The sequence below is a fragment of the Phoca vitulina genome, unplaced genomic scaffold (genome assembly GCF_004348235.1).
Source record: "Phoca vitulina isolate PV1807 unplaced genomic scaffold, GSC_HSeal_1.0 scaffold69, whole genome shotgun sequence".
Taxonomy (NCBI): Eukaryota; Metazoa; Chordata; class Mammalia; order Carnivora; family Phocidae; genus Phoca; species Phoca vitulina.
Window position 1 is genome coordinate 6,084,714 of NW_022589772.1, and position 25,441 is coordinate 6,110,154.

General features: G+C 38.7%; 1 protein-coding gene across 1 annotated transcript in view; it reads left to right on the top strand.

Moving 5' to 3' along the window:
• The first annotated feature begins 1,073 nt into the window (after positions 1-1,073).
• COL4A6 (collagen type IV alpha 6 chain) overlaps positions 1,074-25,441 on the top strand; it is a 272,612-nt gene continuing 248,244 nt past the window's right edge. Inside the window, exons 1-2 of the mRNA XM_032392826.1 lie at positions 1,074-1,313; positions 1,509-1,560. Coding sequence (XP_032248717.1) covers positions 1,303-1,313; positions 1,509-1,560 — 63 coding nt within the window. The 5' untranslated portion in view covers positions 1,074-1,302. The remainder of the gene's footprint in view (positions 1,314-1,508; positions 1,561-25,441) is intronic.

Here is a 25,441-nt window from a genome sequence, read left to right on the forward strand (position 1 = left end):
GCCTTCCACCTGCTCGCAGGACAGTTTCTACATACAATAAAATATGTGAAAATATTAGAACTGTATAAGTATATTTACATAATTAAACATATTCTTACAACCGAAGAATTAGGAAAACGAACCTACTTAGGTGTACGAAGCCTTTATGCGTGATTTAAACATCTAAGATTGAGGAGCATTCAGTAGATATTGGTAATTATTATATGGTTGGATGCTATTGTAATACAGCCATATCTTTTTATTTAACTACATTGTTAAATGCTGTAATTTTTACCTTTTGTGTTGAACTAATATAAAAAGGTATTGACTCTCATTGCAGTTGTGTTTCAGAAGGATTTAGTACAGGGAATTAAATAACTTTCATGAAGTTTTCTTTAAAACTAACACAAATACCTAACTGGGAACATTTATGTAGAGTTAATGGCAGTTGAATTGATGTTTCCGAAATAAAGTAGACTTGAGCATTACTTTGGTAATCCTGATCTACAGATTTGTTAAAGTACCAACAGGCCCAGAAAATATTTTGTGTGGACTCCTTGGAGGGTCTTTCGCGGATTTGCTCAAGAATTCCTCAGAACATTTCTGTTATCTCAGAACCTAGAATTTGCCACTTGAGAGTCTTGCAAGACTTTGGACCTATTCATGGGGGCCCACTCAGCCTTAGGTTCTACTCAGCTTTGGGTAGATTTATTACTCCAGAAACCACCACCACCACCCCACCCCACCCCACCCCACCCCCAGGAGCTTAGTAGACGATCAGAATGAGTGTTGTATGCATTTGGGCAAGCATGCAAGGGCACTTTGGGGCCCATCGGTAGGAGTCCTGTGCCTTAAATGTATTTATGTGTAACAGTTAACGGTGGTTTATGGAAGTGTATGCTGCACAGTTGCTTAGATCTTAGTGTAGAGGTCTCTATGGGCCTGCGCATGAAGCTATGGAGATGCGTGGGAATATTATGCGCAGAGGTCCCTGAAAGTGAGAAAGACGCCGGGCTGCCCAAGGTAGGGGGGATGATTGACAGCAGACAGCCCCGCCCCTTTCCCTCCATTCCTTCCTCTCCTAGTGTATGGAACTATCTTTTGAGTGCGGCAAGTTGTAGCGGGCACCGCTGACTGTTTCCCTTTGGGGCACTTCTTATCTAGAAGCTGAGTTTAGTTTCTTCCGAAGTGAGCCACTTCGCCCCCCTAGCCCGTCCTCCTGAATAAGGAAGCAGCCGCCAAGCATCAGCGGAGCCCTGATGAGCCGGGGCTGTGGAGCCGCTTAGCTGTCTCCCGGGACCCAGCTCCGGAGGAGCCGCAAGCATGCACCCTGGGTGAGCTGTTGCTGCCCTGAGCTCCCCTCCCTCTTTCCTACTTTGAGCTACTTTGCCGGACCGGGACTATACTTGTACTTATGTCATTGCAGAGAAAGTGGGGGGCAGGCAGCCAAAAAGGGTCGGGGACTACGGACAGACGTAGGACCCCGGAGCTTTGAGAGCCCATGTTACTCACCCTTCCTCCTGTTTCAGGTTGTGGCTGCTCCTGGTTACGTTGTGCCTGACCGAGGAACTGGCAGGAGCCGTGAGTCTCTTTTCCTCCCCGACCCTTTTCCCTCCTCCTCCTTTGACCCCCTTCCCGTTCCACCTCTTGTGTTTGTGTTAGGGGGTTACAGAAGGTTGCACTGCGAAACAGAGTTCACATCACTCTAGTGGGAGTTAATGGGGTTCTTAGGAATAGCACAGCGTCACGCTTATGCCTTTGGGACTCAGGCATCTTTCTATCCCAAAACTTCGTAACGGGTTGGGAAAATAAAAGTAGAAGACACAAGAGACGCACATTTCTGAGCCTATTCCCAGACGACTTTAAGATGACTGACATCTGATGCTTTTCTCTGCATCTATCTCCAAGGCAGAAGAAATGTAATTTTCCCTGGTCTACAAGAACATGAATTGGCACACAAGTTTGAGAGTGGGAGGAGAGCCCAAGGAATGGGACTTGAAAGTGCCGCGGAAGTTATGGGAGTCAACTTGCTTGTGATCCTTTGACAGTACCAGATGACAACATCTGGACTCTTTAACTACCTGAACTGAACTAATACCACTAGATGATGTTCAGTTTCTGTCTGATGTTTCCTTTCACTGGTTTTCTGTGTCATCAGAAAGTTTAGAATAGAAAAAAAAAAATCTGAAAGTTAACATTTCATAGGCTGTTTAGATATCATCCATCGAATCAGCTAGGGACTGCAGGCAAAGGAATTTCTGCAGACATCTGGTCAAGAAAAGTTTAATGGATCCCAGAAAGTAGAGAGACCCCCAGTGTAATTACTAGGATAATTTACCAAAGGAGGAATGACCCAAATAATGAGAGATATTGCAGTTTTCCAATCTCACTAGCTACTTCTGCTGGCAGAAATAAAGTTAGCTGCTGAGTTCAAATATGAAGTTGTTTGACTATTGAGTACAATTTCACTGCTCTATTTAATAAACTGTTAATAGCCAAAGTCACGCACCATATAGATGATAGATATTTACCTTGTGGGTTTGACAATTTAAAATGATTGGCTGTATTTTTAATACTTGAAATATTTGTAAATACTATGTATAGAGCCATACTTAATTCAACCCAATAAAAGCAACTAATATGTTTATGGGTGGGGGGAAGGATTACTTTGTCCTGGCATATATCTTTAAGAAAATATCAGAATGGGCGCCTGGGTGGCTCAGTTGGTTAAGCGACTGCCTTCGGCTCAGGTCATGATCCTGGAGTCCCGGGATCGAGTCCCGCATCGGGCTCCCTGCTCGGCAGGGAGTCTGCTTCTCCCTCTGACCCTCCCCCATCTCATGCTCTCTCTCTGTCTCATTCTCTCTCTCAAATAAATAAATAAAATCTTTAAAAAAAAAAAAAAAAAGAAAATATCAGAATGAAGTGAAATGATTTCTCTTAAGAAAAGAGAATGATGCCAGAATACCTGACTTTTAACATCTTGTGACACCCCCCCCCAACTCAGAACATCAGCTCTTATGTAAGTAAATTCAAGACTTTGTAAACAGGAGTATTGATTTACGATTCTGTGTGCTTCTCCATCTGATTCCTCCAGTACACAAGTTTAGTTATGTGTTACCTTGAGGCTCAATACTACATTTATTGAAAATGCCAGGTTTTGATTAGTTAACAATTTGTCCGGGAATCTTGCCACTTGTAAAAATGTTATGCCTGGGCAGCATACCCTCCAGCAAAACCTTTATTTTCAGACTCTAGCTGATTGTATTCAGTGTACTTTTGGGGAAAGGCATTAACAAATCATTCTAGATAGCTGGAGACTGCCCAAACACTGCATTTTATCACTTGATATACATAAAAGTCACTGGAGGATTATGCTTTAATTCTTAGAAGTATTGAAGTGTGTCTCTAAAAGCAAGCCCTGCTTTGGTGTGTGGATTTCAGATTATCATTGTTTTACAATGCCACCAGCTAGATCAGTGTGAGTGACCCTGGTAAGACTAAAATAAACCTTGAGATACACTGACAATATTTTTTGTTTTAGCTTATTTACATCCAGAGCTGCTTCCTTCACTGCTGTTTACTTCTGCATATTATCTTTGGCAGTGTAAAGCTATTTTTTTTTTCATTTGGGAGAAAATGGCAAAGAAAAAGAGGAGAATCACAGGATAAGTTCTCAAAAGGTGACTTTTCTGAGGGGAAGTTTTTTGTTTGTTTTTACTCTTTGTAGTGGATTCTCATGTGTATTGGATGGTTCTCATCTCCTCTCAATTCCAGTTTATCCTCTGGGTTTGTAATGTTTTTCACCTTTCAAATGGTTTTAGCTCTTTGAATTCTCTGTACCTTGACTAATACTAATGAAAAATAACGTTTAAATAGATTGACAAGGAACTAGGTTATGCTTCTCTATAAGAAAGTTTGTTCACTGTGAGAGTTAAGTTGCCAATAACAGAATCTTGGTGACCATTTGAGATAGGGTCTTTTAGGTGCTTTTGATTTCTCTTTGTCAGAGTTTATAAAGCAGTGCTATTTAAAGGGATGGAAAGCTAAATGTTAAGACCTGGGATTAAAGAATGAGTTTCCATTAAATTTCTTTAAAAGAGTGATGATCCTCATTGAGGTGAAGTACTTGCACAATTTATCTGAATGAGATAGAGCCTAGGATTTCAGAATATCCATAATCATTTTTGGTTATTAAGTGCCTGAGGCACAGCACACAAAGATTTATTTAAACATAGTCTCTAACTCTCTAGGATTTTACTTTCTCAGACAATGGTGGTCATTATGTTCCTTAAAAGATAGGATACCTAATGATAAATTATTATCTGCATGTACCTGCATTGTGTTAAAGAAAAGAATAGGAAGATTCATATCTCACCATAGGCCAACATATCTAGCAGTTAAAATATGCGAACAAAGTAGTCAGGGTCCTTATTTTTTCTTCCCAGTTTGCCTCAAATCTGCTTTTGTGAAAAGCTCGAATACAACCAAGCATATTTAAAGTCAAAGCCTAGCGAGAGTTATTTAGATAGAGAAGAGGCAAAGGGGAGAAAATATATGTCTGGTTGTCCCCTTCTGCAAAGAGCATAGGTAAATCAAGGTCTGATTGAAATACAAACTTCTTTCCTTAAAGTTGTAACTTGCCCAAGTTGGTCCTTTCCACTGTGATGTTCAGCCCTAATTGCAGCCATCAAAGTATGAATAGAGTGTTCAGGATTTTCAGAGATGGAGAAAGTTTCTTCCTACTCTAAGGATCAAGAGGAGTATTTGCCTTATTTGGGGCTGTGTCTCTAAGAATTCTTTAAATAAAAAAACCAACTTTATTGAGATACAATTTAAATACCATAAATTCACATATTTTATATATATATATAATTCAATGATTTTTAGTAAATTTACCAAGTTGTGCAACTATTGCTAGTTTTAGAACATTTTCATCACCCCAGTAAGATCCTTCATATCCAGTCACAGTTAACCCTCATTCCCACCCCTAACCCCAAGTGAACATGAATCTACTTTTCTACCTCTATAGATTTGTCTTTTCTGGGCATTTCATATAAATAGAATAGAATCATATAATATGTGATCTTTTGTGTTTGGCATCTTTCACTTAGCATAATGTTTTTGAAGTTCATTCATGTTGTAGCATGTATCAGTATTTTACTCTATTGGTGTTGGCATTTAATATTGGTATTCCATTATGGATATACCCCATTTTTTTAAAAGATTTTGTTTATTTATTTGAGAGAGAGAGCACGAGATGGGGGAGGGTCAGAGGGAGAAGCAGACTCCCCACTGAGCAGGGAGCCTGACGCAGGACTTGATCCTGGAACTCCAGGATCACGACCTGAGCCTAAGGCAGTCGCTTAACCGACTGAGCCACCCAGGTGCCCTGGATATACCCCATTTTGTTTATGCATTCACCAGTTAATGAACGTTGGGCTCTTTCCACTTTTTGGCTATTTTGAATAAAGCCGTTATGAACATTATCATGCAAATCTTTGTGTGGACATTCAATTTACATTTCTTGAGTAGATATGTAGGAATGGAATTGCTAGGTCATATGAAAAATTTCTATTTATATTTATTTAAATCTTTTGCCCATTTTAAGATTGGGTTGTCTTATTATTGAGTTGTAAGAGTTCTTTGGATATTCTGGATACAAGTCCTTTGCCATACATTACAACTTGCAAATATTTTCTCCCAATCTGTGGCTGATGGCTGGTCTTTTCGTTTTCTTAATATGAAATTTTAAAGTAGTCTTCTGCTTTGCCAGCAAATGTCCTATATCAGCTAGCTGTGACCAATCACAATATATAACATATACATGTGTGTGTGTGTATGTACATAGAATATTTATCTTGGGATGACTAAGGATACTGATACATACATATGAGTACGTCATCAAAGGAATCTTCAAATGACTACATAAATGGATAACACATAGATGATAATGTAGCTACACTATTGACAGGTCAAATACAAACATATTTTAAGACAGGAGAGGAGGGGAAATAGATATTATTTAATGTGCTACTAAAGAAGCAGATAGATAATTCCATATCACAAATTTGTCTTATTATATGTTTTGATTATTATATTTCAATATGATTGGTTTCCACTGTAATCCCATGTATTTTATTGAACACATTTAAAAAACTATTCTGAAAAGGAGTCCGTAGGCTTCACTAGACTGCCAAAGTAATCTGTGACATTAAAAAAACCCTAGTTATGCAATTGGTTTTTAGAATAAACAAGTTGTCACTTTCTAAGGCTTGTTCAGGGATGAGGGCATTTGCATTGACTACAAATACCAATAATCTGTTAGATTTTAGGCATATTATGTAGTCCCCAGTAAATACGCCCCTAGGTACTATAATCTTATAATCAAGCCAGATCACAGGAGCAAAGTATGCTGTTTCCCTAATGACTTCATTAATATAAGAATGAAACAATACAACATTGTATTGTAAGTCCTAGCCAGAGGAATTACTCAAAAAACGAAATAAAGGCATCCAAATTGGAGAGGAAGAAGTAAAACTGTCACTATTTGTAGATGACGTATTATATATAGAAACCCTAAAGACTCCATCAAAAAAATAAAAACATTAGAACTAATAAACTCAGTAAAGCTGCAGGATACAAAATTAATACACAGAAGTGTGTTGCATTTCTTTACACTATTAACGAACTATCAGAAAGAGAAATCAAGAAAACCATCCCATTTACAAGTACATCAAAAAGAATAAAATACCACTGAATAAGTTTAACCAAGGTGAAAGACCTGTACATTGAAAACAAGACATTAATGAAAGAAATTGAAGAAGACACAAATAAATGGAAACATATTCAATGCTCATGGATTGAAAATAATTAATATTGTTAGAATTTCCATATAACCTAAGCAGTAAACAGATTCAATGCAATCTCTATCAAAATTCCAGTGGTATTTTTCACAGAAATAGTACAAACAGTTCTAAAATTTGTATGCAACCACAAGAGACCTCGAATAGTCAAAGCAATCTTGAGAAAGAAAAACAAAACTGGAGGCATCACATGCCCTAATTTCAAACTATATTACAGAACTATAGTAATTAAAACAGTATGGTATTGTCATAAAAAACACATAGGTCAATGGAACAGAACAGAGAGCCCAGAAATAAACTCATGCATATATGGTCAATTAATCTCTGACAAAGGAGCCAAGAATATACAATGGGGAAAGGACAGTCTCTTCAATAAATGATGTTGAAAAAATTGGACAGTCACATGCAAAAGAATGAAACTGGATCAATATCTTAGACCATACACAAAAATTAATTCAAAATGGACCAAACACTTAAATATAAGATCTGAAATCATTAAACTTCTAGAAGAAAACATAGGCAGTAAACTCCTTGACATAGGTCTTAGAGATGATTGTTTGAATCTGACATTAAAATAAACAAGCGGGACTCCATCAAACAAAAAAGCTTCTGCACAGCAAAAGAAACCATCAATGAAATGAAGAAGCATCCTACTGAATGGGAGAAAATAATTGCAAGTCATATATCTGATAAGAGGCTAATATTCAAAAAATACAAAGAACTCATACAACTCAATAGCAAAAACACAAGCAGTCCTATTTAAAAAAATGGGCAGAAGGGGGCGCCTGGGTGGCTCAGATGGTTGGGCGTCTGCCTTCGGCTCAGGTCATGATCTCAGGGTCCTGGGATCGAGTCCCGCATCGGGTTCCCTGCTCAGTGCAGAGCCTGCTTCTCCCTCTCCCTCTGCCACTCCCTCTGCTTGTGCTCTTCTGTCTATCTCTCTGTAAAATAAATGAATAAAATCTTTAAAAAAAAAAAAAATGGGCAGAGGATCTGAATCGACATTTTCTCAAAGAAGACATACAGATGGCCAACAAGTACATAACAATGTGCTCAATATCATTAATCATCAGAGAAATGCAAATCAAAACCACAAAGAAATATCACTGCACATCTCTTAGAATGGCTACTATCAAAAAGATAAGAGATAGGGGTGCCTGGGTGGCTCAGTTGGGTAGGCGTCTGCCTTCGGCTCAGGTCATGATCCCAGGGTCCTGAGATCAAGTCCCTCATTGGGCTCCTTGCTCATCAGGGAGCCTGCTTCTCCCTCTCCCTCTGCCTGCCACTCCCCCTGCTTGTGCTCTCTCTGTCAAATAAATAAATAAAATCTTAAAAAAAAAAACAAGAGATAACAAGTGTTGGCGAAGGTGTGGAGAAAAGAAAACCCTTGTACACTGTTAGTAGGAATGTAAATTGGTGTGACCACTGTGGAAAACAGTATGAAGGTTCCTCAAAAAATTAAAAATAGAACTACCATGTGATCCAGGAATTCTACTTCTGGGTATTTACCCAAAGAAAATGAAAACACAAATTTGGAAAGATATATACACCTTCATGTTCATTGCAGCATTATTTACAATAGGCAAGATGTGCAAGCAATTATCCATTGATAGATGAATGGATAAAGAATTTGTAGTGTGTATATATCTACAATGGAATATTATTCGGTCAGAAAGAATGAAATTTTGCCATTTACAACAACATGGATGGACCTCAAGGACATTATGTTAAATGAAATAAGTCAGACAGAGGGAGACAAATACCATATGATAAATCTTATATGTGGAATCTAAAAAAAGAAAAACCAAGCTCATAGATACTGAGAAGAGATTGGTGATTGCTAGAGGCAGGGAGTAGGGGGTGGGAGAAATGGGTGAACTGGTTTTTTTTTTATTTAAATAAATTGAATAAAAAATTTTAAAAGAATGAAACAGATTGACATCAATTATCAACATGTATTTGTTTTTGCTTGCCTCAATTATGTGGATAGTTCCATAATTTCACCACCATGCTTAGAGTATAGACTAGTCCTATCCTCTGTAGATTTCAGGACATACACATATAGAAAGAACATATTAGGAAAGTGCCATCCTGTATTAAACTATCAAGTCCTTTTAAGCTGACTAAATGTCCCCGTGAGGTAGATCATAGGGCTGTAACTTGTTTTAAAATCTAATTAAATGTACATAAAAGACCCAATAAGCATGCTCAAAGGAAAACAGTGATGGGAAAATTAGCTAAGAGCAATTATCCACTCTCTTACCATCTTTAATCAATCCCTCTCCTAGGACTTCTTTTCTGTTCTACAAATAATAGTAAAGTCTCCTCCATTATAAAAACAAATAATAATAATAATAAAAACATAGCTTTATTTTTCTCTGTACCTCTAACCCCCTCAATCCTATTACCACCAAATTCCTGCTCATTGTCTACTCTTCTTCAACAACCATTTACCCCTAAGCCTATTACAGTCTAGACTGAGGCTACTCTCCAAAATTGCCTCTTTCAAGTTACTAACAGCTGTCTAACTACCAAGCCCAATGGATTCTTTTCATTCTATCTGACTTACCTATTGGGTTTTTCCCCCAGGTTTATTGAGAAATAACTGACATAAATCACTGTATGACTTTAAATCATACAGCATGATGATTTGATTTATGTATGTTGTGAAACGATTACCACAATAGGTTTTAGCAAGCATACATCTTCTCATATAGATACAATAAGAAGAAAAGAAAGAAAAAACGTTAAAAAAATTTCTCCTTGTGATGAGAACTCTTAGGATTTATTCTCCTAACACCTTTCCTATATACCATACAGCAGTGTTAGCTGGAGTCATCATATTGTACCTCCCTAGTACTGATTTACCTTGTAACTGAAAGTTTGTGCCTTTGGAACACCTTCCTCCAATTCTCCCTCCCTGCATCCTCCACCTCTGGTAACCACAAGTCTGGTCTCTCTACTGTAGTGTTTTGCATTTTCCAGTCATTCTGAAACTGCCTTTCCTTTTTTGACTTTCAAGACACTATGTCTCATTGTTGCTCCTTATACTTCTCTGATATTTTTATTTTATTCCTTCAACATTTATTTATTGAGCAAGCACTGTATTCTAAATAGTATGCCAGGCTCTGATGACACAGTGGTGAACAAGTCAAGTGTGATCTTTGCTGTCATGGAGCTTATCATCTTCATTACTCTCTGCTCCTAAAATGGTGCTCTTTTTTCTCAGCATTTTATCGTTTGCCTTCTTCTCGCCTCAACAGTTTTAACTATGACTCGTATACACTGATGACTATCAATTTATATTTCCAGCTCAGACATGTCTTTTGAGCTCCAAACCTATACTTCCAATTACCTAGTCAGCTCAGATCTCAATTAGTTGATACATACAAAGCACTTTAAACAATGCCTGGGGGCGCCTGGGTGGCTCCATCGGTTAAGTGTGGACTCTTTATTTTGGCTCGGGTCTGGATCTCAAGGTCCTGAGATGGAGCCCCGCGTCAGACACGGCGCTTCGCGTGGAGCCTGCTTGGGATTTTCTTTCTCCCTCTCCCTCTGCCCCTCCCCCAGCGCTCGCTCGTGCGCACGTGCTCTCTCTCTCTCAAATAAATAAATTAATTAAAAATATATAAATACTAAACAATGCCTGGAGCACTCAACCAATGCCAGCTATTATTATTTTCTATTGCCTCAAATACAATGTGTCCAAAAATGAAACTGTTTTCCAATCCTTTCCATGACACTCCAACCTCCTGCTCTCATTTTTTTTTATCTTTGTTAAATATCACCATCTACCCAGTTTCAAGGAAGAAACTATAGAATCAGCCACTAACTCTCACTATCTCCATCCTTCTCACCAAGCTCCATCAGTTTTGCCAAAAATCTGTAGAATCTAGATTGGTTCCAAACCTCATTATCATATATCAATAGCCTCTTAACTAGTTTTTCTACCTCCTGACTCCATTCTAATCTCTATACGGCCACCAGAGTTATTTTACTAACAGTAAATCCAATTATGTTATCTCCTGATTTCAAACCTTTGTTGGTTTCTTGTTTCTTCCAGTATTAAAATACATACTCCTTAGCTTGGCGTATTTAAGGGCCTTCATGATCTGGCCCCAACTACTTTTCCAGCCTCGTGTCTGTGTGTTTTTCCCTGCCAACCCTCCTTCTCAACCTCATAGTGTACATTACACTTCATTCGGATTGAACATCTCTCCATTTCTATACTACCTTATGTTCTTTCCTATCTCTTTGTGTTTGTATATGCTGTCCTCCTTAGCTGGAATGTCTCTCTCCATTATTTACACTTTCTCCTCTACCTAGTGAACTCCAATCTTTATTTTTTTTTAATACCCAGATAAAATGTTATCTCTTCTATGAAACCATCCCAGACCTCTTCAGAAAGAATTCATTCTTCCTTCCCCTGTGATTCTAAGGCTCTTTGGGCCTCTTTGATAGCACCTGCCATGCAGTCATGAAAGTTCTGTGCTTATATGTCTGTGTTGTCCTCTTCAGCCTTGTACATACAATGTCCAGGGTACGGCCAAGCATGACAGATGACTTTTGAGTGAGTAAGATTTATTCCTGCCTTTTCCTTGTCTATCTGAGCAATTACTAATATTAACTCTAATAACAATTGCCTCGATGGCAAAATAACCACCTTTTTCAATGGTATAATGTTTAAGAGAAAGGACTCTGGAATCAGACTTTTGTTTGAATGCTGTCTCTGCCCACTGGCACTTCCTAGCTGGGTGACAAAGGACAACTCATTTGACCTTTTGGAGACTCAATTTTCTCATCAGTAAAAGTAGGATAATAACGCCTTCCTCCTGAGAGTGTTGTGCGATTAGAAGAAATAACAAGGTAGGTGCTAAATCCCTACTCTGCCCCCCACCATAGGTGTTCTTTATTTCTTTTATTGCTGAGAGAAAATTAAAAAAAGATTCCCCAATTTTGGCAACTGATATATAACAAGGTGAGAAAAAGGGAGATGTCAGAGAAGACTCTCTCATCCATAGATTGTATGTCTGGAAGGATGGCTATGTTTCTCAGTTATCCCCCTTATCTCTTTTTCTCTCTTCCACCTCTTTAATAATGACATATAATTTCTAGTGCTTTAAGTTTACGAAGTATTTTTCTCACTTATATTATTAGCTGCTCAGAGTGACCCTGTGAAATATATAGGGCAAATATTCTCAGCCCGGAGAGATGAACTGATTTATCCAAGATCACAAATCCAGCCAATGGCAGAATTAGGGTTAAAACCCACTATACTGTGCTGTCTCTCGAATCCAGGCATTTTATCATCTCTTATCTGGACTCCTACAACAGACCTGACTGTTCTTCTGGTTTCAGTCTTCCGCTGCCTCCTACCTTCGTTCCTGATAGCCATCCTCTCTGCAAGCAAAGGACCTATTCTAAAGCACAAATATGATCGTGCCGCTCCAACATTTGTGAGAGCTGCCTGTACCCATCATCATCTGGCCCTGCCTACCCATCCCACTCCATCTGCTGTTACTGTTCTCGTACTGATGTTTAAATCACAGTTATACTTTTGGTGTTGGCTCAACATGCCATGCATTGTCACTCCTCCTGCTTTTCCTTCTGTTTGAAACACCCTTCTCTTCTCCGCCCCTGTTTTCCTCCTGTGTCTGCAGATGGACATATTATTCTTCCCTTCAGGCCCACTTTAGTGAATAATTTTCTGAAGTGTCTCCTTCTTTCTATTCTTCTGTCCCTCCTGTTTTTCCTCCTTTCCTTCCTTCAAAAAAATAGGTATTTCATGCCTACGATGTGCCAAACACTGTGGTCGTCCCTGTGGTTTGAAGGACCATGGCAAGCACTAAGCCAGTGTGGCTAGAGCCTGGGGAGGGGGAAGAGCAGGGAGGTTGGCAGAGCATGGTGTAAGATGAGGCTGGAGGAACAAGAAAGAGCGAGACCTGCCCTGCACTCTTATTTGCTCCCTGACTCCCCAGAGCATTTACTTAATGCTTGTGGTAAGGTATATTTCTCTAGATGGGGGGTGATAGGCATTATGGTTATTGCTGACCACCTACTCTGTGTCCAGCACTGACAAACTATGCATGGAGGGCTCACTTCTGTGGCACACTTCTGCCCGTTCCAGGTTTATAAAATTTAGGAAAGCCACGAGGCATGTGTCTTTTCTCGAGCTCTTTTTGGGTTCCATGTTTAAGTCTGGAGGTCTATTTCCCGATTTTTTTTTTCCTTTATGGATTATAGTGTGGTTAAAAAAATTAAAAAACTCCAAATCTGGAGCCAAATGCTCCTAGGTTCAAATATAGACTCCAACACTAACTATGGCCTTAGGACAAATCCCTAAATATGTTATTAGCTGTAAAATTATTACTATGGTCATCCTCTGATCACTCACTGTGACTGCCTGTGTACCAGAAATGAGTGCTGAGCCCATCTGGGGGACACATGAGAGCCAATTGCTTAATTATTTGTTGAATTTGTTTTTCAAGCTTCCTAGGAGAGAAGAAGAGTCAGAATTGTTACACTTGATCCAGTTTCCCCAAAGTCACCTCTACCTCTGCTGCCCTACCTTTGTGACCCCCTGTGGAGACCAGGGTCCCAACTGAAGATTATGTCTGAAGGGAGCTCCCCAGGCAGTTCCCCTTGGTCTAGCAACAATAGGGTTAGTTTGCCAGTATCTTTCAATCTGATTCACGTGTACTAAGGGGGAGTTGGTGCTCTCCAGTGGAAATTTCCCTGTCCATAAAGCTCTACAAGATTTACCTGGGACTGCTGGTCAAGAGGCTGAATTGGTCCTTTGGGAGACAGATTTTCTGTTGAGGAGAAAATGAAAATTAAGTGGTATTTCTCTTTGCTCTCTAAAGCTTTGAGTGACCATTTTTCCTTCCCAGAGAGAAGAGGGTTGGCAGAGAAAAATCTAAAATGCCTAGAATCTCTAAATTCTGTTTGTTGAGTGTAGCAGATCCTTAAAGATGAGGATTAACTTTAGGCTTATAAGATTTATGTGACCTTGTCTTGGAGATAAGATTAAGTTGCATACTTACCAGAACCGAGCATGCAACTAGATATCCAGAGCATGCTCATAGATAATAATGTCCATGTTGATGTTGATAATGATGAAGAAAAAGAATTATTAGAGCATTTTTCAAAATTTACAGCAGTAGACCCTTTTCTCCCCAAATGAAATTTCATATGATCCCCCATATAGAATCCAAACCAAAATAGCCATTTTGCCGGTAAGCCAAAGTTTTTTTTTTTTTTTAACATTTATATATTTGTAAAGTCAGTAAGAAGGAAGAGACTAAGAAAAAAACATAAAAATCTGAAATTGAGAGCTATTAGCAGTCTTCGTCTCCAGTTTCTGTTTTATTCTGGTTATATAGTGTGGAGAAAATACTGATGTACCCAAATAAATAGTGGACATCGTGGGGTGAGGGCTTTTTTGTTTAACACTTGGTCTTGCTATGTCAAGTGCTATGTTTAACATTTCAGTTAAACAGATGTAGCAATAAAATCTATATTTTCAGGTCTACAGACACTACTTTCTTCTCTCTCTTCTCTCTCTCACACATGCACATAAATACACAGTGTTAACTTGGCAATGCACATTAACACAATTGGTGGTTTCCGATGAGTTAATGTTTGGTATGCAACCCATTTGAATGCTGCATGCTGTGTTTTATTTCAGTTTTAAAATAGTTTAAAACATATTTTTCAAATGAAATTAAAATCAGATGTTGCGGAACTGTCAAGATACCTCCATGATTTTAAAGCACCGAATTACATAATAATTGGGCATTAAACTTCATAGGACAGAATGAGGTGCTAATAGAAGGTGAAAGAGGAACACTACATTGAACACTACATCAAAACACTACATCAAAAACTAATGATGTATTATATGTTGGCTAATTGAACATAATAAAAAAAAAGTAACATCATGACGCCTGGGTGGCTCAATCGGTTAAGCATCTGCCTTCAGCTCAGGTCATGATCCCAGGGTCCTGGGATCAAGTTCCACATAAGGCTCCTTGCTCAGCGGGAAGCCTGCTTCTCTGGGCTCCTTGCTCAGCAGGGAGTCTACTTCTCCCTCTGCCCCTCCTACCACTCATCCTCTGTGTGTGTGTGTGTGTGTGTGTGTGTGTCAAATAAATAAATAAAATCTTAAAAAAAGTTGTAACTTCACCCAGATGCCTACTCAATTAAAAAACTCTATTTCTCCCCCCACCCCCTAAATCTCTCCCCACTGGACTACCAGAAGAATTGAAGGCACAGTGGTCAAGTTGGAGGAAATCCATAGCTTTTTCTGGTTTGCTGCCCAGCACCTGTTTTGAAGCCTTCAGCCTGAGCTCTCCAGTCTTGAAGCCATGAGAGAAGCTTGAGGCTCCCAGTCTCCCTGATGGCCAGGAGAGCCAAAGGTGCTGAGAGATTGCTGCTGCTTTGTCCACTGCCTCCCAGTTTACACTCTCCCAGTCAGAGTATGAGTCAGTGGGGAAAAGAGAATTCTGACAAAAAAACTTTGTTCTTTAGAGCCAAATGGATAGCAGTTCCTGTCTCTATTTTGAAGGATCACTCAGTGCATTTCTATGTGTACATTTCTCTGTAAATTTGGTTATACCCTTCTGTATACCTGTGAGAGTATGTCTTTATTTAAGGTTTTTTGTTTGTCTGTTTTTTTTTTCTTTTTAGTGTTAAGTGTCTTTTACTGTCTTTTAAAAAAATTCTGAAACAGTCTCAGCATTACAGAAAAGTTTCAACTATGGTACAAAAAGTGATTCTTTAACATTTTGAGAGTAATTTGCCAACATGATGGCACATCGCTCCCTAATACTTCAGTGTGCATTTCCTACAAACAAAGATATTCTTCTATATAAACATCTTTTTCTATTTAAAAAGTTAATAACACAACAAAATGCTTTATATAAAATATTACATAAAACAATAAAATGAACATTCATAATAATGTCATGGACATAACATAATGAATATATGGGCATCACCTAGCATAAGAAATAAAATATTACTGGGGCGCCTGGTTGGCTTAGTTGGTGGAGCGTGTGACTCTTGATCTCGGGGTTGTGAGTTCGGGCCCCACGTTGGGTGTGGAGATGACTTAGAAATTAAATATTAACAGGAAAAAGAAATAAAATATTACCGGTGCAGTTGAAACCAACTGTGTATCACTCCCATAGGTCCACCTGCACCATCTTAAGTTTTAGTATATATCATTCATTCCTAACCTACAGTTTCATTGTGGGTTTCAGGTGGGTGTATGAGTGCCCTGAAATTGTATGTAAAATTAGATATGTATGTGCATTTTTCTGGGGGAAAGATCCATAGTTTTGATGAGATTTACATGGATATAGGTAAAGTGTGTGCAAAGTATGGTATTTCATGAAAAAATACTCTACAGTTCGTGCACATCCTTCTCTGCTACTCATTTATTCTTTTGCTCTTTGTATTCTGGCTTTCTTCCCAACCAGCTCACTGAAATTAATTTCTTAAAAGTCACTTCTTAATCACCAAAACTGAACTGCTTCCCTTGAGTCCTTCATAGAACTACCAGTAGCATCTTACTCTTGACTCACTTGTCCTTCTAGACTTTCTCCTTCCGCACTTTGTTGACATTCTTTTGTCTCCTCATTTGAAAAATGTCATAGCTACCTCTTATGGTGGTGAGGATTAGCTATAATGTTCATAAAGTGCCTTGTTGTTGTATGTGCTTCCATAAATTGTAGCTACTACTGGCAGTTCATTCTCATAGCGCTGTGGTGCAGCTCATCATCTCCCAGTCCCCCGCCCCCCCCCCATTTAAGGTGTTGCTAATGGACAGAGGTCATGCCAAGAAGACAGCCTGTAATTACCGCCAGCTTCCTGTGGTGCTGTTCACTAGCCTTGTTGTAGCCCTATACCTATTAATAGTCCTGGTTAGGGCAGGATCCGTGATCCCTAGAATCTTCAGGAGAAAATAATTTAGATGGAGACTAGTTAGCCTTACATTACATAAGGATATACTTTTAATTTCATCCCCCAAAGTTTGTAATACTCTTCTCAGCCTGGTCACCTTTAAGGGCCTCCAATGATGAGAAGGTAGTTCTTTCTTCCTTGTTCATTCAGTTTTTTTGCCCACTCTGCTACTAAATAGACTGACAAATGAAGGTGCCAACTCTATTACAGAGGACACCTGCCGGCTTCAAACTGGCCTAGAGCCTGTTATTCTGGATAGGCCATTGAAGAGCCATATGACTTTCAGTCACTATTTACTTGGAACAGAATGAGAGGAAGGATTTATATCAAGTTACCAGTCCCTTGAGCCTCCCTGTCCTGAGTTGTCCTCTTTATTTTTCACGTCCACTATTAGCTGCCAGTAACAGTGACATACTTCTGTTCATGTCCATAATAGAACCTTACGATATTTCAGGACACAAGCCTCTGAGAAGCACCAAGACCTTTAACTGAGGTTCGTCTGCTGCGAGAAAAGCCCCCAAGCTCTTTTTCCCCCCTCTGTTAGGAAGAGTGCTTGACCTCATAAATGCCATCCCTTCAGTCAGGATAGGATGGGTTATGTTGCTATAGCAAACGACTCCCAACATCACAGTGGCTTAAAATAACAAAGGTTTATTTTTTGTTTACACTGCATATCCATCATGGGTCATGTGGGGGACATTATATGGTCCTCAACCTCGGACCCAGATGGAGCAGCCACCATCTGGAATGCTGCTGATTGTTGTGACAGAGGGAAAGAGAGCTCTGAAGGTCTCACCCTGCACTACCAATTAACTCTTTTTTTCTGCAGCGGACCCATGTCACTTTTTTTTTCATTTATCATTGGTCAGCTTTGATCAGGGGATCAATTGGAGGCCAGAAAGTGCAATCCTACCGTGTCCCCTGAAGGTGGAGAGCTGGAAATAGTCAGTCACACTCTTACTTCATGTGCCCTGTGGAAAGATACTGCTGGTCTCACTAGGCCGGTCCCTTTCCCTGGAATCCTCTTGCTAAATCACTTCCTTTCAATTTCACTCATTCCTGTTTTCTTGCTTCTGCAAAAATCAAGCTACTTCTTATGAATTTGATCATTATCATCCAAACTGTAGGCCGTGTTGTTTAAAGCAAGGTGTTGTTTCCCCCCCCCCCCTTGATTTAAATCCCTTCTGCCTCTTTGGTGTTCCTGTAGGTGTATGCTGCAGTGGTATACAAAGGTGTTAACCTAGAATAATTTTGTTTCAATAAAAGGCTGTCTTTTGTTTTTTTTATTTCTACTTTATTTTTTAATTAACATAGAATGTATTATTGGTTTCAGAGGTACAGGTCTGTGATTCATCAGTCTTACACAATTCACAGCACTCACCATAGCACCTACCCTCCCCAATGTCCATCACTCAGCCACCCCATCCCTCCCACCGCCCACCCCTCCAGCAACCCTCAGTTTGTCTCCTATGATTAAGAGTCTCTTATGGTTTGTCTCCCTCTCTGGTTTCGTCTTTTTTAATTTTTTCCTCTCTTCCCCTATGATCCTCTGTCTTGTTTCTCAAATACCTCATATCAGTGAGATCATATGATAAATGTCTTTCTCTGATTGACTTATTTCACTTAGCATAATACCCTCTAGTTCCGTCCACATCATTGCAAATGGCAAGATTTCGGGTTTTTTGATCGCTGCATAATATTCCATTGTATATATATACCACATCTTCTTTATCCATTCATCTGTTGGTGGACATCTTGGCTCTTTCCATAGTTTGGCTATTGTGGACATTGCTGCTATACATTGGTGTGCACGTGCCCCTTCAGATCACTACCTTTATATCTTTGGGGTAAATACCCAGTAGTGCAATTGCTGGGTCGTAGGGTAGCTCTATTTTCAACTTTTTGAGGAACCTCCATACTGTTTTCCAGAGTGGCTGCACCAGCTCGCATTCCCACCAACAGCATAGGAGGGTTCCCCTTTCTCTGCATCCTCGCTAACATCTTTTGTTTCCTGACTTGTTAATTTTTAAAATGCTCTATTCTGGACTCTTTCTCTCCTCTTGCTGTTTACTGTTAGAGTAACAGAACAGCTCTAATTCTGTGATCCTCTGACCATGGGATGGGGTTAAATGACTTGCTCGAGGGTAGGTAGTAGTTGGTATTAGAGGAGCCTGAACTAGAACTCAGATTTTCTGACTCAAAGTCTGTTTTCTTTTTATTACACCAGGTCCTATTATAAGGAAAGTTGTATAACTGGTGGCTGTGTAATTTACTCCCAGAGAGGACTGGTAACAACAGAATCTGGTCTTTAATCTTGCACAGAAGGAATTTTCCATTTAAATGTCTCCTTTTGAGTATTTTGATGGATTCCATGTCATAAAATCGGATTCCTGGGATTCCTATGCCAATACATTTGTATTCTTTCTTTAAGCAAACAACTAGCCCTGAGTGAATCAATGACACGATCCTGACTATCTGTAAAACTCAAACAAATGAGGACTTTCAGCACCCCCGCTGCATCTCAGTCTAGAATAAGGCATTGCATACACTGTGTTATTCCAGGTTTGTTTCTTACTAGTATTTAGAATGTGAGACAATGTTCAAGGATTAAAACTAAAAAGAGCATCAAAAACCTAGTGAGAGCACTACTGCTTTTGCTGTGTCCGCCTGTCTCAATTTAGAGGTCATTTAAAAAAAATTTTTTTTTTTAGTTTTTTTAGTTTGCCATAAAGCTCTTCAATAATGCTTCTTGTTTTAACCAAATTTACTATTGCTAATGGCTTAAGAGAAGGCCCTAGCCAATGAGACTGTCACTAAAAATCATAGATGATAAAGGCGACATCTCTAATATAAAGACAAATCTTAACACACACACACGCACACACACGCACACACACACACACACACAGTTCTTGTCAAGATACCAACCAAATATCACATGGGTGGTCTAGAGTATCTGCAGGTACTATAAACCTCTGCCTGGGCTTAATAGAGGAATAGACAATTGAATTTGTTTTTTATCTTTTTTTAAGTTAAATTCAATTAGCCATTAGTTTTTGGTGTAGTGTTCAATGATTCATTAGTTGCTTATAATACCCAGTGCTCATCACATCACGTGCCATTGAGTTTTTATAGACATTCAATAATATAAATTGTAGGTTAGGAAGAAAGAACGTATTTAAAGAGTGCCACACAGAACCCGTTAGAATGATATTCTGAACTATTCCAACACTTTGTCTTCTGGCAGCAGGTGATCTTGATTACTCTTCTGACACTAAAACCTGAGATTATTGTCATCAATAGAAGCACAAGGCTAGATATCTGAGGGCAGTAGCTGGTAGTGCAAAGTCAAAGTCAATTTCACTCATGGTATGTCTGTGGTGATAGAATATCTTCCGTAATATTTCTTCACAGTCTTTTGCTGTGGTCATTTAGCTAACAGGTCCATTGTTTTCCTTATGGAAAATGTCATACACAAAGCAGAGCGAACAGTATAATATGACTGTGTTCCTATCACCTACCTTCAACAGTTATCACCTCATGGCCAATCTACTGTGAGACTGTGATGAGGATTATCCTAACCATTTGCATTTCATGGCTGTGAACAGTTTCTTAATGCCTTTTCACTTTTTATGGCAACTGTAAGTGTAAATATTAGGTTTTTACATAAAGAAAGAATTTATTCACACCAGTAGAAAATAATATCCAAAATATTCACGTCACTAGAATAGCTCAACCACAGATGTTATCAACCAATTTCCTACAACCTTATTATTAGTGTATAGAAATACAACAAATTCCTTTGTATTATTTTTATGTCCTGCAACTTTACTGAATTCATTTATCAGTTCTATTATTTTTTTGGATACTTTAGCATTTTCTATATATAGTGTCATGTCATCTGCAAATAGTGACAGTTTTACTTCTTCCCTCCCATTTTAGATGCCTTTTATTTTTTCTTCCTGTCTGATTGCTGTGGCTAAGACTTCCAGTACTATGTTGAATAAATGGATAATGAAGAGGATGTATATATACACACACACACACTACAGAATATTACTTACCCACCAAAAAGAGTGAAATCTTGCCATTTGCAACAACATGGATGGATCTACAGGGTATAATGCTGAGTGAAATAAGTCAGTCAGAGGAAGACCAATACCATATGATTTCACTCATATGTGGAATTAAAGAAGCAATAAAAATGCACAAATTAAAAAAGAGACAAACAAAATAACAGAGTCTTAAATACAGAGAACAAGCTCGTGGTTGCCAGAGGGTGAGTTGAGGGATGGGTAAAATGTATAAAGGGGATTAAGAGTACACTTATCTTGATGAGCACTGAGAAGTGTATAGGATTGTTGAATCATTATAGTGTATACCTGAAACTAATATAACACTGTATGTTAATTATACTGTAATTAAAAAAGAAAGAAATTCTTAGACTCAACATCTTTCTATTAGGATCTATCCATTATATCGAATTGCTTGAAAGCTGGAAAAGTACTGTTGCTTCTCATATTGTGATCTATCAACCTTTGGGTGTCAGCAAAAGTATTCTTGGGGATCTACAAGTTTTTAAGATTAAGAAACATTCTTCTAATGACAAAATGGTAATAATCCTTCTGAGTGTTCACTCTTGTACTCATGTTGAATTCATTTACCAGTACTTGTCTTTTTTATTATTTTTTTAAAGATTTATTTATCTATTTGAGAGAGAGAGAGAGAGAGCAAGCATGAGTGGGGGCAGGGGCAGAGGGAAAGAATCACAAGCAGACTTCCCACCGACGAGGGGCTCTCTCTCACAATCTGAGATCATGACCTGAGCAGAAATAAGAGTTGGACGCTTAACCAACTGAGCCACCCAGGCCCCTCACCAGTACTTGTCTTTTAAAATGGCAATGCATTATCAGAAGCCTTTTTTTAATAAAATAAGATTTAACTTTCTTATGTCAGTGTTTCTCAAATAGATCCATGAATCCATTGTAGAGTTCCTTGGCATTCTGAAGGATGAGAAATACCGCTCTAAAGGAAGATAGAGTTTTATCAAACACGTTGCCATGGAAACAAATACATAGGTCCTGAGGTTTATACTAGTTGTACCCCCAGTAAACAGAATGTGGACATTCTGGTGAAGCTAAAAGCTTTCCAAAGAATATGGGGTTGAAAGTGGTGGAAAATAAGATTAGAAAGGTATATTGGGACTGGATTATTTAAATCAAAACATGACGTTTTACTGTAAAGTTGAGGAGTCTGCACTTCTGTGTTTTCTGTCAGTGTGATACTGTTTTATATGAGATTAGGGATGTTGTAAATGTGGATTCTATAAACTTGGTAGGTTTGGTAGGAGAATATTTTGGAAGTCATGTGCTACTCTGCATGTACAGAGTAGAGGCCTGCTTCAAAAACCTAGGTAGGATTCTGTACTGGGTTTTAATAATTGTATAAGTAAAATAACATTCACTTTATTTTTGCCTCCATTAATAAAGCATTGAAATTGACAACAAGGAAGGCTTTAGTCCTTTTTTACCATCCAGAACTGACCATTATTTTACTTTATACCTATGTTACAGGGAACAATAATCAGCTAGGGGGAGGACTCCCCTCTGCTGACACACAGGTTACTTAGTGGCAATCAGAGGATTCCAAGCAGGCTTTGGAATGGAAACTTACAAGTGCTTTCATTTCTCACTACAGAGCTCTTAAAAACAAGGCCATAGCTTAAACTGTTGTATGCAAATGCCTACTACTACTACTACTAATATGATAACAATAGCAAAACGAAGATGATGCATGTGCCAGTCATTGTACTAAGAACCTTATTTATGATTTTATTTCATAATAAACCCAAGAGTGGTAGGGTGATAGGATTTTCCTCCTTTGTTCGCTTGAGGTGCTGTTGATACCTGATAATGTATGTTAGTGGAAGCCCCTAGAGCTCATCTGTTTGTATTTCATTCTGGCAGTTTCTCCTTTCTCATCTTCCAGGGTGGGTTGCTACTTCCATAATACTCACTCCCATATCACAGTATGAGTTTTCAGCATCATCTAATATTCATATGAAGTTAACCAAATCTCTTTTTTGTGTACTATCTCATTTGATCCTGGCCAGAACACTATGAAATAGGAAAGAAAAATTTTATGGAGTATTACACTCATTTTGGATGAAAAAATGGAGGCTCAGGTACTTTTTATTTGCTTAAGGTACAAGTCTTCATCACATTACCTTCTCCTACTGTTATACTCAATCTTGACCCTTAACTCCATTTAAACTGTTGAAAGTATATTCATCTCTCTCTCTCTCTTTTTTTTTGCTTAAGAGGGAGGAAGAAACTAATCTTCATTTACTATATCCTTCACCCAGCATGATGTCAGGCATACAACAGGCACTTACTAAATGCCTGTTGACTTGGCCTGTTAGATTTTATATTTAAATGGAGGAAAGGCTAGGAGAATAAAATAAACTTTAGGTAAGGCTTGCTGGTAGTATGTGGCTGTTTATTAAGCTGAATAATCTCTAAATATTCCTACGAACTCTCTACTATGCAAGGGTCCCAAATATTTTACCTGCCATTTATTACACTCTGTCGAAAATTAGACTATTAATAGATCCATTCCTTTGGCCACCGATACTCCTAAACATTATCTTAATATATATCTAGAAAGTGTAAGTCATTTACACATTAGTACAAAATGGCTTTTTAAATCTTTGCTGAGGATCTGGCCAGAGTCATTTTGAAAGAGGTAAAGGACCATTTTGGAGCATGGATCACTACTGGAGAGAGTTGTGAGAAGTATATTAAGAAATTGTTTATTATCTACTATAAGAGCTAATGTTTATTTATAATTATAAGTAATTATAATTATAATAAACAAATGTTTATTATCTACTATAACAATTATCTACTATAATAACTAATACTTGTTGAGAATAAACTGTGTGCCAGACTCTGCCTTCATTACTATTATTACCCCATTTTACAAATGAGATACCGAGATTCAGAAAAGCTGAACAACTTGCAGAGGGTCATAAAGCTAGCAAGTGGCAGAACAGGGATTTAAACCGAGGTCTGGCTAACCCAAATCTGCCATTCTTAATCATTACTCTGCACTACCTAATCAGTGGGAGTAAAGAGAGGCAGGGAAGAAGAATGGAAAAGGATATATAAGTGGTTGCTAGGAAGATACCCAAGCCAAACATTGCCTAAAGTCACAACAGAGACTGTAAATCTGTGGACTTAAGTCTTGCGGCAAGTGTCTTGGCCTGGATGTCTGTAGGTAATCACCTCCCTTTCCTTCATCATTACTGGCTACTTTGCTTTTATTTGTGCTTATTTGGTTACCCTCTTTGGTCTTCACTGTTGTTGTTTCTCAGGTGAAACCTGAACAATATAGTCAGATCTCCTTTGTAGAAGTCTTAACTTCAATGCGCAGCTCAAAATGTGTTACTTATAAATTCTCATCATGCGAGGCTACCAGGAGCAATGAACAATACATAATGAGAGTTGCTTTTTGCAACTAGTAAATTGAAAGGTTGATTATTCTTTCAGAGTGAACTTTAAACAACCTATTGTCACAGACTGAAATGGTGAATAATAATAATGATGATGGCATTGCCTTCACACTTCCATTAAGGGTTTTCATGTTATCTGATTTGAGCTACTCACCAGTTATATGAGATAGGTAGGGATTATTATACCCATTTTACAGATGGAAGGGACTGAGGTTTATTGATTTTAAGTGGTCATCTGGCTGGTAGGTACAAAAGCCATTTACAGAGCCACAGCCTGAATCCAGTGGTCATCCAACAATCCCACATTTGCTTTTCTGCCCATCCTGTGACTTTGATACATCCCATTTCACAAAAAGATCTGCTATTTTATTGCAAGCCTCTCTGTGAACTAAATAAATGGTACAGGCACTTGAGTTCTAGAGTAGGCAGTTGGGGTGGTTGAGGGGAGAGGTCATTTGGGAAGAAGGTAATCAGGAAAGTTTCCTTGGAGGAAATGAAATTTGAGTTGTAGGATGGTTTATCAAGTTCCCTCCTTCTTTGATAAATCCTGTACGTGGGAAAGGGATAGGTTTCCCTGATTCTAAATCGATGGGGTATAGGTATGCACTGATAGGGAATGTTGAGTGTGTGTGTGTTGGGGGGTAATGTTTGTAGACCTTTCAAAAGTAGGTTTACATGAAATGAAGTAGTTGGAGAGAAGAGAAATCCTACTCATATGCCGAGATCCATTCGAATTGCATTACCTTGGCAAAGCATGCTATAACAATTCTTACATCTGAAATTCTCTAATAACTGCAGCCTAGACCAGAGGTTACAAACTAGTGATCCATGGTCCAAATCTGGTTCAAAGACAGGTTTTGTTTTCACCAGGGCTGCTGTACGCTAGTTGTAGGATTTTATTGACTTTCTTGGAGAGGAGGGCAGACCTTTGAGGTCACAGGTTTGCCACAACACCCCGGCCCCCTTCAACAAGGCCCTCCAAATGCTCTGGTGTGATGAAATGCAACTATACCAGGATATTCAGATTTCAGCAGTTTGTAGCTAAGGACTTGTGTGGTTCACTGAGCAAGATGACCCTCTTCTTCCTCAGCATCGATGTAGAATATACTTGGGAATG